This window comes from Spermophilus citellus (genome assembly GCF_964194105.1).
Source record: "Spermophilus citellus genome assembly, chromosome: 1".
Classification (NCBI taxonomy): Eukaryota; Metazoa; Chordata; class Mammalia; order Rodentia; family Sciuridae; genus Spermophilus; species Spermophilus citellus.
Window position 1 is genome coordinate 74,109,067 of NC_138182.1, and position 15,530 is coordinate 74,124,596.

Below are 15,530 nucleotides of genomic sequence, written 5' to 3' on the forward strand. Positions count from 1 at the left end.
CACTCCAGTCAGAATGGCAATTGTCAAGAATACAAATAACAATATTGGTGAGAATGTGAGGGGAAAAGTACTCACATACATTCCTAGTGGGACTGAAAATTGGTACAACCTCTGGAAAGCAGTAGGGAGATTCCTCAGCAAACCTGAAATGGAATCATCATTTGTTATAGTTATCTCATTCCTCAGTAGATACCCCCCAAATTTAAACTCATCATACTACAGTGATGTAGACACATATTTATTGCAGCTCAATTCACAATAGCTAATCTATGGAAGCAGCCTAGGTGCCATTCAACAGATGAATGGATAAAGAAAAATAACACACACACACACACACACACACACACACACACACACACACATAATGGAATACTAATCAGCAATAAGAGAAGTAAAATTGTGGCATTTGCTGATAATGGATGGAACAGGAGACTATCATTCTAAGGGAAATAAGCTAATCCCCCAAAACCAAAGGCCAAATGTTCTCTCTGATACGCAGATGCTAACTCACAATAAGGGTGGGTGGGTAGGTAGGGAAGAATTGAAGTACTTTGGATTAGACAAATGGGAATGAAGTAAAGGGAAGAGGGATGGGAACAGAAAGATAGTAGAATGAATCAGACATTCATTACATTCTTATGTGCATATATGATTACATGACCAATGTAAATCTACATAATGTACAACCAGAAGAATGAGAGGTTATGCTCCATGTATGTATAATATGTGAAAATACATTCTACTGTCATGTATAACTAATAAGAACAAATAAAAAAAGAAATATATTGATGATAAACTCTTGTTTTCAGTTGGTTAAAAAAGCAAATAGTAGTATGAGCAGATGCTATATAAACCATTTAGTTTTGAACAATGGTAAAAATGCAATTAATTAGGGAAAAAGTAAATTTGATGGGAAGTTAGAATAGACCACAATTTTATAAAGTGAAAAAAGAGAATGTAGAAGAGCAGTAGCAGGCAATGTTTATTCAGAGGAATGGGAAAAATAGAAAAATCATGGTGTTGGAGAGAGGGAGAGAGAATATTAGAATTTGGCCAAGAGTAAAAGATAATATTGGGAGAGAAATAAGTAAAATATACACATGAAAATAATAGAATATCAAACAATCCAATAAATCTGTACCTTCACAAGGCAATGCTAGCAAAAGAGAATTACATTAAAAATGCTAAATATGAGAGAACACAAGACAAATGTATGTGTGTGTGTGTATGTGTTCTAAATATGAGAACACAAGACAAATATGTGTGTGTATATATATATATAATATATGATACAATATATATCAAATTATTATATAACATATCATATATAATATATATCAAATTATATAATAATTTGATTATTATACAAATAATCAGAACAGCCAGCATATATATCCCCCCCTCTCTTTCTCTCTCTCTTTCTCTCTCTCTCTCTCACAACACACACACACACACATGGAAGGAATAAGGTAAACATTGTTAAAAAATACATATAAATAAAGCTACCTTCTGATGTGATGGAATTTTTCTTAAAAATCTACATTATAATTAATAATTTCTTAGTGTTCTTTGTTCCTTGATTTTTTTACAGTCAATTTTTTAAATTTTTTGTTCAGCTGTTTGACAATGTTGATATGTAAATTGAGTTGTTGTGGAAATAGAAACCTTGCTGGTTTCTTATTGTATTGTTCCCTCATGTTACTTATGTTAATATACTGTTTTGTGCATGTATTTGGATTGATTTTTCATCTGATATTTGACGTGAGTCATTGTATTGAGATTTCTCTGTTGAATATGTCCTGAGATATAGTTAAGTCATATTTTCAAAGCTCTGACTCGATGTGATAAAGTGATAGGATCATTCATTCAAAACAATTTCTAAGAGAATGTCACCAGGAAGAGCAACAACTTCAAAGAAAAGCATTTGTTAATATGTAAGAAAATATGTTTAAAATGATGACTCTAAATTATCTAACCAATGTGAAGAGAGTGTTAATAATGCAGAAAGCACAAAAAAATTGGTATAAGTGATTCCAAAATTAATATTCCAAGAGAGAAAAAGTTAAAAAATTTTTAAAAATGAAGGAAAAAGTGGTGGAAGGTAAAATCTACAGGAGGAAAATGAGGGTGAAAATGAAAAAGGGAAATGATGCAAATAGAAATGAGAGATGAGAAAACAAGTACAAAAAAATTGAAAAAAGGAAAAGACAATGAATAGATTAAAACATAAATAATGATTAAAGATATAAAAAACTAAAAAAAATTCAAGACCTAGACAATTTTTCCTTGCTGATGTAATTAAAAAGTGGATGCTTATTTCTACAACATCTATTTTTAGAATTAATCAGTCTTCTAGGTTTTCTGGCTAGCAACTACGTCTCCTTATTTGTTCTCAATTCTAGTCCAAGAAGACTGGAGTCTCTATTGTGACATACCCTCCTGTATGCCTACCAGGAAGTGTTACAGAACCATTTTCAGAAGCAGAAATAAATTGTCTTGAACATGGAAATATTTGTTGGGCTGCAGTAGGAGCTGCCCAAAAACATGCACAAATTGAGACTGTGGAGCATTCTATACTGTAAAATTAAGCTTGCCATATTACCTATCTTTTGTTTGAAATACACAACATTTATTTAATATATTTTTTTCAAAATCATTTAGGCCTTCCTTGAAATAAATGATACTCCTCCAAATCAATCAGTATGGATGAAGGATGCAAAGATACTTAAATCAGGTAAATCTGTAATATGAGTTCTCTGGAAAGATGTGTATGAAAACATTTGAAATGTTTGCAGTCTGTATACTTTTAATTCATTTTAAAATTTCATTTTATACTGGCACTGAAAACTTTGCATCTTGTATCTGGAAACATTTCCCCAGTTCAGGTTGATATCTTGTTTATTTTGTACCATTGCCTTCACCACTGTTTATGCTTATGTACCTCACATTGCTCCTGCCCATGGCATTTGTAGTGTTCTAGCTACAGTGCAAATATGAGTATGAACCACTGTGTACAATATGATGGTCCAAATATTTTAATTTTTTTTAGTTGTTGATGGAAAACTTTTATTTATTAATTTATATGTGGTGCTGAGAATCGAACCCAGTGCCTCACACATGCTAGGCAAGCACTTAACCTTGCCCTACAACTGCGCTACAACCTCAGCCCTAGTCCAAGTATTTTAAAGTTAACTATAAATCTTTCTTTATACAAATCATGCCTAACTCTGTATATTTAACCCTTACCCTTGTCTTTAATGTTCCCTGTCATTACTCCTCATTAATCTCCATATTTTTTGACATAGAATTGTTGTCTTTTTCTCTTGCAACTTTCATGCTTTCACCATTTCCTGCCCATGGCTATTAACTACACACCATAAGAAACAGCTCAGGCCACATTTCTGACAACTTTTATCCACAATAGCACATTCCAGGAGCTCAGTCAATTGTTAGGTCACGTAAAGATTGTTGACAAAGTTGACTGATAAATTTATTTTCTCCAACACATGAGTAAAGAGTGAAATTTGTAAATGAATAATTTACAGAAGAAGTTGTGAAGAATCAGTAGAAGAAATTAATAAAGTATTAAGAAAGGACCAAGCAAAGAAACACCAGACTATGTTCATAGGAAAGTGATATCAGAATCATTCCACTGTTCCTGCTCCATTCTCTTCATTCCCCTTTTCTAATCTAACTCCTAGTTTACCCCCACCCATTGTTGTGTGTTAGCATCTACATATCAGAGGGAATATTTGGGGTTTTTTTTGGGGGGGATGGGGGTTATTTCACTTAAATCATATAGAAATACTAGTTAGGATCTTAATTAGTATAAGATGTACTCTGAATTTGTGTAAATATGTCAAAATACAATCTAATGTCATGTATAACACAATTGAACAAATAAAAATTGTATGTACTTTAAAAATACTCACAAAGCTGGGCTGGGGTTGTGGCTCAGTGGCAGAGCATTTGCCTAGCATGTGGGAGGCACTGGGTTTGATTCTCAGCATCTCGTATCAATAAATGAAAGAAAGGTCCATTGACAACTGAAAAAATATTTTAAAAAATGCAAAGCAACTCAGGTTTCTAGAAATGGGCAGAAAATCTTCATAGGACCTCATTATCCTATTATATTATCTGTAGTACTTATTTTGTTCCAATTAGTTATACATGACAGGAGAACGCATTTGACACATCATGCAGAAATTGAGTATAACTTCTCATTCTTTTTGTGTACATGATATAGAGAGAGTTACAGAGGTCATATAATCAAATATGCACAAAGGATAATAGTGATTCTTTTGATTAAGGAGAAATGAAACTGTTGGACTCTTTAATCTTAAATGTAAATCTTAAATACTTTATTGTTTATCAGTCTTCATTAAAGTGTAATAGATATAAAAACAAAAATAAAACAAACACCACCCTATGTCAGCAGAGAAAGACATAATTAAGCAAGACTCCATGAAAGGTCTGAGTCATAAAAGAAGAAAAGAAATCTATCAGAATAGAAGACAAAAACATTTCAGATGTGAGGAAATTGGCGTAATTGATAAAGGTGTAATGCTATCAGTCATGTTGGAAATTACTAGTACTGAAGAGAGGGGCTGTTTCAAAATTCCTCTTCTGAGGCAGAGCCTGGTAAACAGTGTGAATTGTCATATTTCTATGGGATTTTAAAATTTTGTTTCTGAGGACTTTCCATTTGTTTGAGTGGTAAATCTTGGACATGCTTGTGTGCATTGAACCTGGTGACTTGTAGTAGCTTCCCAAGAGGTTTTTAAAGTTTTGGATTAGTCTCAGTATTTCCTAGAGAAGTCAATAATAGCTGGGTGCAGTGAAGCACATCTGTAATCCCAGCTATGTGAGGGGCTGAGGCAGGAGGATTGCAGCTTTCAAGCCATCCTGGGAATGCTGAGTGACAGTGTCTCAAAATACTATTAAAGACCTAGGGATGAAACTCGGTGGCAGAATATTGCAATACATGCACAAGTCCATGGGTTCATTTCCAGGAGCACACCCACTCACACACAGTGTCAATATAAATTTAAAAGTAAGTATTCAGCTAACAGTTAAGCTTAATGTAAATACAGATATGGGAAAATATAAATAAATTATTGTTAGATATACTTATTTTTATTATGCTAGAGGACCCATCTTTATAATTGTTCTATGCCATGTGAGTAAATCTATACTTTCATCAGCAGAACCACATTTAGATGTGACACCAAAGGAAGGGCAAGATACTCTTGATGGTACTGAACACCAGCAGTCAAAGGTATGTAAACACTTAAATTCAAGTTTCTGACTTCCTATACTTATCATTGCTTTCTTAATGAAGAACAGGTCAAATGAAATTACCTTTCAAAGCAAAGTTAGAATGGGAAGATCATCAATTATTTCATAGTTCTAAAAATATTCAAACTGGTTATGAATCTTCAAATAATTTCAGAATTCATGGTAGATCATAGATCAATTTCATCCTTGGGATTGAGGAGAATTTTTTTATTGTTTGTGCTTCCATTTGGCTATCCTCCTTAAATGATCAATGAGTTATGATCAAATATGAGAATAATTGATAACTGGTTGAAATTATGAACAAATGTAACAGCAGTGGCCATTGAATGTATTCATGTTTAAGTGTGGTCACATCTCATGGTTCAAATATTTCATTGTGTCTTAACTTCTGTTGACTCAGCCACACTCTTTTTGTGGGTGTCTTCCAGCCTAGAGAAGTCAGATCACAGTGGGTCTTGGAACTCTGAAATCAAATGCCTGGCTTTTCTGATCTCTCATGACTAAAACCAAGAAAATAAGAGCCCTAATGAAGATGGGTCCTGGCCAGGCACTCTGAAACTGCAGGGAAAAGTCTTCATTGCACCTGTGCTCCCTTGACTTGTCAGGCAGAATCCAGGTCCCTTCTTCTGAAAACCATTCATTTAACTTGAGTGGCATGAGCTTTTGTTGAAATGGCTGGGATTCCCTCACTGGGCCTCCTGGAGGGCAACTTTCCCTCTTCACCCTAACCAGTTTTGTTCTGACACTAATGCAGTCTGATTCTTTGGTAAATTCTTTTATAGAACCCAGTACTTCTGGGTTTCATCTGGTATCTGGCTCTCTATAGTTATACAGCAGTGTTTTATAGCATCACCTCAACATACAGCCACACACCAGTTGAACTGTGTCAAATCCAGGGAGCAGCTGACAAGCACAGTGTGCTTATGCACTCCCATTTTTCTCCCTTGGTACACTTTTCCTTAGCTCTTTCCTAACTGGAAATTGCTGCATACTCTCCCCCATAATGTTCGCTGTTATATACAGGTAAAATAAAGGAACATTTTTCTTACTATTTTGGTACTTTGTTAAATGATTTTTCCTCTCAGTAAAAATTTTCCCAAAAGATATTAACATTTCTGAAGTCTTTGATTAGCTAAAATGAAGCAAATGTGAGAATGCTCCATTTCTGCTCAGCAAACAATAATTCAAATTGTCTTATCAAATATTAGTGTTAACACAAAATACTTTGTCTTTAAAATGTTTCAAATGTTTAAAGCTGTCTAACATCAGGTGTATTTCTAAGAATATTTTTAAATATTCTCTTATTTTTGGTAGAAAATATTGAGTATGGTTAGGTGTAGAGATGTTATATCTTTGTGAAGTTATACACATCATTTAGTATGTTGTCAGTGAATGTTTTCTTCTGTCTTTGCATTCTTGTTTTAGAGTCATTAGCCATAACATTGAAAGTTAAGCTTAATTGGAGAGGATATACAAAATTCTTTCAAATTGTTTAATTTTTAAGCATGTACTTGTCTAGTATTTATTCTTATGGATTTTAAAAGTGGAAATTTAGCTGTCTGCATTTAAATAGTAATTAAGACTCTGCAACTCAACACTGACATTAATTTTAACAGCGCATCTGTGAGATTTGTTCACCAAAGTGCTTTGATCATTTTTCTCGGGATGCACTTCAAATGGAAAAGCATATTGTGGAAGGTAAGAGCCACATATTTTTAAAATGTTTGTTAGACAAAATATTTTTTTTAAAAATTCTAAGCAGTAAATATATTTGAGTAATTGAGGGTACGAACGTACTAAATACTTGGACCAAAAGGGAAAGGTAATAGGGATATATCTTCTCATGTCTTAGTGACAGGTAAAATTCAGAGTGTGATCAGATGATCCAAACTATTAATTCTATTTCAAAACCTGATAAGAGCAATGTTGGGAAATACTGAAGATAAAAGTAGAAAGTGGAATGAAGAATGAGCAAAGCAGAGTGCAGGGAGTAAATGGATAAAAAAGAACCAGATGTGCACTCTGAAGGGGGAAACTCAGGTCATACATTAGAAAGAGGGAGAGCAGCATATGAAAATTGTGAGGAGAATATATGAGTTTCCAGTACCAAACCTGGTCTGAAATACAGTGCTATTTTTTCCCACTTTTCTTTTCTTCCTATTGGTGAGAATGGCATTAAAAAATGAAATACTAGGTCATCCAGAGCTACCTTGAGTTTACCACAAATAAACATATGTTCCCACAGCCATATACATAATTTGACAACATATACAATGCTGCTATTTCCAATGACAGTAGATACTCCACAGGATATGAGAATGGGGATTAGAGCAGACTTGGTTATGGAGTGATCACCAAAACCACAACCTCATGAAATGACCAGTGGACATATTGAATCTTTATACAGCTTCGATTTGGGGGACAGGGTACAGAGGAGATTGAGGCTCGATTGAAAATATGAAATTAAGGTAGAGGATTCAGTGTTGGACTCCTATAGGCCAGATTCCTCCAGTTCTATGAGTTATTTGTTGGAGATGAGGTTCAAAATACACATTGCAATTCAGAAGGTCTTTGATTCTGCATTTCCAATGCATTCTAAGGTGATTAGAATGTTCATGGTCATTAAACCACATTAAGAGAACTAAGGTAATGGATTTCTATTTCAAGAATGCTCAGTGAAGAGCAATGTGATGATAGCTGAGGACAAAAACCAGATGAATGGAAGGCAAATATTTTGATTTCATTTCAGAACATGCTTCTTGACAAGGTGTAAGAATAAAGAATAAGAACAAAGAAATATTATTTGATACTGTTCTGAATTGGGAAAGAACTAATTAGAAAGGATTCATAAACAGAACCTCAAACACGATGATCAAGAACACAGTGTAAGAAGTTCTTTTTGAAAAGCTGAAGAGTAGGTGCAATGATGGAGGAAAGAAGAAAGATATTTAGGTACATAAGGAGATAAGGATGAGGAAGGACAAAATGCATTTAATCTGAGTTCCTTCCAAAAAACTATGACTACTATTTATTCATAGATGCTTTAATAAAGATGAAAATGGTAGAATGTGGTCAAATGTGAGAAAGTCATTTCACTCTGACACACTTTCAGGAGAGGAGCCTGCATTTTGCAGGGAAGTTAATGGTTCACATGGGATAACAATGATTGTAGAAGCATTGGATGTTTTCAAAAGACAGCACTCATCTCATTCCCAACTCTGGGAAGGGGGAAATAGTTCAATGGAATCCAGGGCTTTCAGCAAGCTACAAAGGTGCTCGACTCCTCAGTGACACAGGACATCATTCAGAGATCATTCTGTGAGAGTCATTTCATGGAAATACTTGCAAAATGACCAAGATATAGGAAAGCAGATTCATTGGGAAAAAAGTCTTTATAGAACTTATATTTTGAGTGTCCAAAGACTTACTTTTCATGGGCCTTCCCACAAGTTTTAAGTATGGAAACTTATCCGTGGAAAATACTTCTGCAATCACACACAGTTGACCCTTTCCCTTTGCATTACCATACTTTGAGATATTAATCTTACCATCCATTGCTTTCTCAGAACTGGGCCCTCTGTCTTCTCCTGTGTCTGCATCAAGCAAGCTCAAGTTGTCAAAACCAGAGGATGCAAGAAAGAAAGGCACACCTGTGTCCCCCATGGGTATGGAAATCAAGAATGTGTTTAATGAGCCTTTCTGCTGAAAGTGAATATTAGAGGCAGTCAGTTGAGGGAGAGTTCTTGGATCAGAAATGAATGACCCTTTCAATAATTATAAACAATTGGTACTCATTGACTTCTACAACACCTGGAAAAAAAGAACAGGTGTTGGGAGTCCATCGAACTGAACAACTCCCATATGTGTCAACGAAGATATCAGTCATCACAGTCTTCCTCACTGTGCCTCTTTCCGTTGGCGTCCATTCACTTTCCTCTTTAATCTATGGCTATTGCAAAGAGTCTCAGGGTTGGAAACTTCACTGCTTGTGTTCATTCAACCTATGTTTCTGCCCCTGTTTAAGGTGGTACCATGCAGCCTTGTGGTTTTGAGAACCCAAAACCAGGAAATATGCACACAAACACTAAAGGGCCAAAGGCTACCAAAGTTATTCCCAAAGTGAAGCATGAGTGTCCAGCTCCTTCTTAATATGAGACCAAGGTATGGCTGGTTTGGTCACAGGCATGGCTAATTGACTCTATGTCCCTTTTCCTTTTCAGTATCTCAGATGGCTCCATCCTTGAAGGTAATTGCACCTTGCGCTTCTCTTCCTAAGACCTACACATGGCAGTAATTACACAGCTTTTATTTGATATCATTTTCCCGAACCCATCCAGCCTCCCACTGGATTGAGACATTCTCGTGAAACTACAGACATAGAGATGAAGGGTGCCAGGAAGAAGGATGTCAAGACTATTACATCAGGTACATTTTGCACTAGGAGTTCTTTGGAAAGGCGTCTATGGACACACCTGAAATGGTGGCATTATGTGAAAACCTCTGAAAGGCTCCCATTCCTCATTCTTTTGTATCCCCCATTGGAAGGGGAGATTGGATACAGAAAAGGCCAGTGTCAACGTGGGCATTCACGTTGGTACAAAATTGCCTTTATCAACGTGAGAAAAATACCATTCAAGGCAACCATTAACACAGTTGTGGGTAAAACCCAAGATCCACCACTGGATTTAGGGATTTATAATCATGAATGAGGAAGCTTAGGCTAACGTGCTGCAGAGTTTCCAGATGTGCAGTGGACAGCTAGGCGGTAGTGTCAGGCTCCTGAGAGACTGAGGTCCATATTGGACTTGGACACAAAAATAGATGGTGAGCCAGTGAGACATATGAAGAAGCCACGAAAAAACAATGAGATTGCGTGCTACCATGACACCCAGAGTATTCTTTGATGGCTCACACCCATATTGTGCTCTATGCACGGATTTACTCAGTCAGTGACCTCCTCCTTCTGTGTGCTTTATTCTGCACTCACTTACTATGTTACCTCACTATACATTTCCCCTCTCCTCTTTCCTATAGAAAAAGTATTGTATTATCAGGACATAGGCAATAGCTTCCTTGCATGGTCTCTCAGGCTGCCCATCCAAAGTTCCTCCTTCACGACACTGATGCCATCGACCCTATTCCTATTCATGCCTGTAATAGTCATTTTCAAGGGAGGGAATTGAACCCAGGACCTTGACATGCGAAGCAGTTTCTCTACCACTGAGCCTGAATGCCAGCTCTTCTGATTCATTGAGGACTTTGGCAATTCCAAGGCTCAGGACATCGCACGCCAAACATGAAGAACACTTTCCTCAGTGTAGGCAGCTGAGCAGCCCAGAAACCAGATGGTGAACACAAAAACCTGAATCCTGTCCTCTAGTTCCTGTCCCATCTGATTGGATACGTTTTATAGACTTGTGAAATGATCCCCTGTTCTAGGCACACAGATTTTTAGTTGAATTCACTTAAGAAGCTCATTGTTCCCTCGCACTGATGACTTCCTGTCCTTTATGTGTCTGCATACCTTCCCCCAGTCCAGGTGTGCATCCAAATTATATTCTACACATTCGCCACCAATTTCACACAGGCCCCTCGCATTGGATGTTTCCGGGGCATGTGTCACGTTGCTCTCGCTACACTGCACGTATGAGGCATGAACCTCGGTGTACCCACGTTGCCTTTATGCACTGATGTTTTATGCACGTGATGGTCCCAGTGTTGTCAAGTCAACTAGAAACCTCTCAGAGCGTAAATCGGGCCTCTCTCGGTGTGTGCATCCCTGTCCCCTGTCCTTTCAGTCACTTGACAGGACTCCAACTGTATTTGTTTTGAGCCATGCAGATGCCATTGAATCATGGTCTCTTTCTCTCCCTTGCAAATCCCTTCCTTGCTGTCACCATTTCCGACCCCTGGCTGCCCCCCATGCTCACTCATTGAGACACTGCTCTGGCCCTACCTGCAGGAACACCACCACATCTGAAGTCTTTTATCCACACTAGCACTTACCAGGAGCTCAGTCAACTATCAGGTCAAGTAAATCAAGACTCTTGGCAATGGTGACTGATACCATTGACTGAGGATGGGACCCATATTGTTGTTCCCTGCAATCCAGAAATCATGATGATCCAGAGCTCAGGGAATCATCCAGTGGAAAAACAAATAAAGAGCTAGCCAAGGAGCAATGCAAGAAACAGCAGTCTGTGTACCTAGGAAATTTATGTCAGCTTCATCCAATGGTTTTCCTAATACCTAGCATAAGATCCCAAGGGAGGAAATCCGGTGGCAGAGTGTTTGCCAAGCATGCCAAAGTCCATGGGTCCCATTCCAGGTTCACTCACTCACACACAGTAGCAATGTAAGTAAAAAAATCAGCATTCAGCTGAAAGTGAAGCTGCACGTAAATGCATGTGTGGGAAAAGAGAAGTGAATTACTGTTAGAACTGTGTATTTCCATTAGGACACAGCATCCCTGTTCAGGATGTTCTCATTCATTTATGTAAATCTGCATATTTGTCAGCAGAAGCACATTTCCATGTGAAGGCAGAGGAAGCGGGCACAACCCTTGGTGGTTCCAAGAAGTGGAAGCCAAAGGTATGTAAACATGGCCATTTCCCTTCCTGGCTTCCCAACATTTGCCTTGCTCTACTAATGGACAGTAGGCCCCATGAAATGACCTCTCTGACTATTCTCATCAAGCCGAGATCATCACTGAATCCTTCGGTCTAAAAACACTTGGAAACTTTAAGAATGTGCAAACCATTTCAGAATTCATGGTACCTTATTGAACTAGTTGCTCCTTAGGTCTGAGGCCTAAAATTGCTTGGGGTTTTCTGCTTCCATTTGGAGAACCTCCTGAAATGATCAATGACTTATGATCAAATATTAGACTGATTTAAGAGCTGGTTATTATGATGGACTCATGAAAAACACCAATGGCCACCGAATGGACTCATGTTCAAGGGTGGTCCCTACTTGTGGCCCAAAAGGTTAGGATTATACTACTAGCCTCTAACCAAGGGCCATGGATTTCAATAGGCCTTGTCTTCAGTGTCTATTCCCCATTAGAGAACTGGGTCAATTCTGGAACACAGCTTCCTGAGCATTCAGGCAAGAGAGCCATGAGAAAACGGGGGAAGGGGCAAGAATAGGAAAGGCAGATGTTAAAATATTACTGTTGGCACAAGAATAGGATCTTGTGTCTCCAAGATCCAAGAAACTACCCCAAAGGCTTGCAGAAGTAATAAACAAATTGACCAAAAAAGCAGGATAGACAATGAATATTTAAAAAGGAAGAAAGAAAGAGAAAGAAAAAAGAAAGAAAGGGAAAGAAAGAAAGAAAAGAAAGACACCTGTGCTTTCCCATAGGCCCACGTTGAATGTTTGGACTATGCAATCAGGAAAGGCATTTTCATTCCCATGATATTCTGAGTTGCCCTGCTAGATTCCTCCACACTCTTTTTGTGCCTGTCTCCTGGCCTATTCAATTTTCATGTACCAGGGCGTCTTGAAAATGTGTACTCAAAATCACTTTTATGCCTTGGTACCCTGTTCTGTCACTGTTTGCTTTTTGACTACAACGTGCTGCCTACACAACCACATCATGAAGCCCAAGTTAGGTAAATGCAAAATGGAGAAATCTTTCTCTCCCTAATTTGGCATCATATGCGAAGGATGAGTCTTCCTCTCGGTAAAAATTTCCCCAAAGGTTTTTTAGATTGCAAAAGTTTTTGTTCAGCTAAGGAGGCCCAGGTAATGCTGTTCTGTTTCCCTTCAGCATAGCATAATTCAAATTCTTACAAACCAACGTGATTCTATCCCAAATGTCCTGTCATCAGAATGTTGCCTGTGTGTAATGCTGGCTGATATCCGAATTTGTCAGAATGTGTTTGAGTATATTTTAAATATCATTCTCTCCTTTATGCTAGAAAACGTTGAGTCGGGTTAGGTGTTACAGGAGTAGTATGTCTGCGCAGTTTCGCGCATCAGATAGTATGTTTTGGGAGGATGTGTTTCTTCTGTGGTGGCGTTCTCCTTTCAGAGTCAGTAGCCATGTGAAGATGAAAGTTGGTCTTCGTGGGGGAGGATATATGAAGTTCTCTTTTCAATCGTTCAATTTTGGAAGATTAGACTTGTCTAGTTTTTTAATCCTTACTGACGTGCACAGCCCAAGCGACATGTCTGCTTTAAAATGCTGATTCAGAATGGGTTATTGATATGAATTTTAAAGGATATCAATTTTGATATTAATTTTGCCAGAGAGTCTCTGAGATTTGCTCAGGAGAGAACTTGGATGGTTCCTCTGAGGATATGCTTGAAAAGGAAGCCCATACTCTGGAAGGTAAGAGCCTTTATATTTTTCATATAAAAAATTACAGTGGACAGCATATTTATTTCAATCCTAAGCAGCAGTCTATTTGAATAGTGGAAGACAGGAATCTACTGAGTAGTGGAAGGTAACAATGGGTACATCTCCTGCCTTTGGAGGGACAGGTAACATCCAGAGTGTCATGAGGTGATTGGAACCAATGATTCAAAACCTGAGCAGACTAAGGCTGGGAAACACTGGAGGGGACAGTAGAAGGTGGATTGAAGAAGGAGCAAAACAGAGTACAGGGAGTCAATGGAGAGAAAAGAAGCAAGCAGGTGTGCACCGTGAAGGGGGGAATCTCAGATGACTGGCTACAGAGAGAGAAAGAGAGAGACAGGGAGAGAAGCATATTAGAGATGCCAGAAAGCCTTGTGAGCTTCAGGGACCAAACTTGGCATGAGATGTAGTGCCAGTTGTTCCAATCTTCCTGTCTTCCTCCTGGAGAGAAAGGCGTTCAGGAACTCAGTCCCAGGTCATGCAGAGCTACCTTGATGGACCACCCGTAAACTGACATGGTCCCACAGCCACAAACAGAATTGAACATCCTAAGAAACGCTGGTATTTTTTGGTCACCAAGGCCCCAGCCTGACCGAAGGTCCACTGCAAAAATTGACTCCTTATACATCTTTGATTTGGGGGACCTGGTAGAGAGGAGACTGTGGCTCGATTCCAAATAGGCAGTTGAAGTTGAAGAATTTAGGGTTGGACTCCCACAGACTGCATCTCTCCACTCCCGTGGGTCATCTGTTGGGGACCAGGTTCAAAATACGCACTGCAATTCGGCAGGTCTTGGATTCTGCATCTGTAATGGGTTCTAAGGTGATTCCAATGCTCCTGGCCCTCAGAGCACATTCTGAGGAGTCAGGGAATGGACTTCTCCTTAATGAAGCCTCAGTGAAGAGCCATGGGGAGGTAGCTGAGGACCAAAGGAGACTTATGGAAGGCCAAGGATTTGCTTTCATCTCTGAGCATGGCTCTTGACAAGGGGGAAGGTCCTTGTAAGGTTATTTGAGAAAAAGAGTGAGTGGGAGAAATCCCTACAAAGACAATCAAGTGGACAATCAAGATGGAGACCACCATGGTCGAGGTTCTTTCTGAAAAGCAGAAGGGTAAGGGAAAGGAGGAAGGCAAGCAAGAAGTCAGCTGGGTACATTTGGAGAGTGTGATGAGGAAACAGGGAATGCATCTCAGCTGTTTTCAGTAGGTCTGCCTTCAAATGAAAACTGGGAGTACTGTCTGTCCGTAGATTATTCAAAGTAGAGGAGAATGGTACATGGAGTCAAACTAGAGCAAGTCATTTCCCTGTGCCGCACGTGCAGGCCTGGAGCCTGCATTTTGCAGTGATGTCAGTGGTTCAGAGGGGATGTCTATGATTGTAGAAGCACTGGCTTTTTTCAAAAAGACCGCTCTCATCTCCTTCCCTATTCTGGGCAGGGGGACATAGTGCGATGGAATCCAGAGCTTTTAGCAAGCTACAAATGTGCTCTAGTCCTGAGTGACTCCTGACCCTATTCAGAGCTCATTTTGTGAGACAGTCATTTCATGGAAATCCTTGAAAGATGACCAACATAGAGGAAAGCAGATTCGGTGGAAACTGAAGACTTGGGAGAGCTCATACTTTGAGTATCCAAAGACTTATTTTTCATGGGCCTTCCCACAAGTTATAAGTATGGAAAGTTATGGGAAGGAAAGACTTCTGCGATAACACAGTCGACCCTTTTCCCTTTGCTTTACCATACTTTGAGACTTTAATCTTACCATCCATTGTTTCCTAGAACTGAGTCCTCTGTCTTCTCCCGTGATTGCATCAAGAAAGCCCAAGTTGCCTAAAGCGGAGGATGCAAGGAAGGAGGGCACACCAGTG

At 38.6% G+C, this 15,530-nt stretch overlaps 1 protein-coding gene across 7 annotated transcripts; it reads left to right on the forward strand.

Moving 5' to 3' along the window:
• The first annotated feature begins 2,617 nt into the window (after nucleotides 1-2,617).
• LOC308648857 (uncharacterized protein) lies at nucleotides 2,618-14,227 on the forward strand. 7 transcript variants are annotated; one of them, XM_081293933.1, is made up of 7 exons: nucleotides 2,618-2,734; nucleotides 5,208-5,278; nucleotides 6,915-6,996; nucleotides 8,865-8,963; nucleotides 9,636-9,723; nucleotides 11,816-11,889; nucleotides 13,555-14,227. In XM_081293933.1, exons 2-7 carry the CDS (start codon nucleotides 5,253-5,255, stop codon nucleotides 13,714-13,716), a joined length of 531 nt encoding a protein of 176 aa, XP_081150059.1. In that variant the 5' UTR covers nucleotides 2,618-2,734; nucleotides 5,208-5,252; the 3' UTR covers nucleotides 13,717-14,227. The 7 variants fall into 7 exon arrangements, 5 of the variants coding, with proteins under 5 accessions (XP_081150059.1, XP_081150060.1, XP_081150062.1 ...); XM_081293934.1 differs by having other exon boundaries at nucleotides 11,819-11,889; XR_014021924.1 differs by having other exon boundaries at nucleotides 2,666-2,734; nucleotides 5,205-5,278.
• Nucleotides 14,228-15,530: the final 1,303 nt, after the last annotated feature.

Bases quoted from the DNA above. Each gene is read 5' to 3' on its own strand.
- LOC308648857 (XM_081293933.1), top strand. From the start codon at position 5,253: ATGGTACTGAACACCAGCAGTCAAAG. The intron at 8,964-9,635 runs GTATGGAAATCA...GAACCCATCCAG, and splicing joins CACACCTGTGTCCCCCATGG to CCTCCCACTGGATTGAGACA. The intron at 9,724-11,815 runs GTACATTTTGCA...CATATTTGTCAG, and splicing joins TGTCAAGACTATTACATCAG to CAGAAGCACATTTCCATGTG.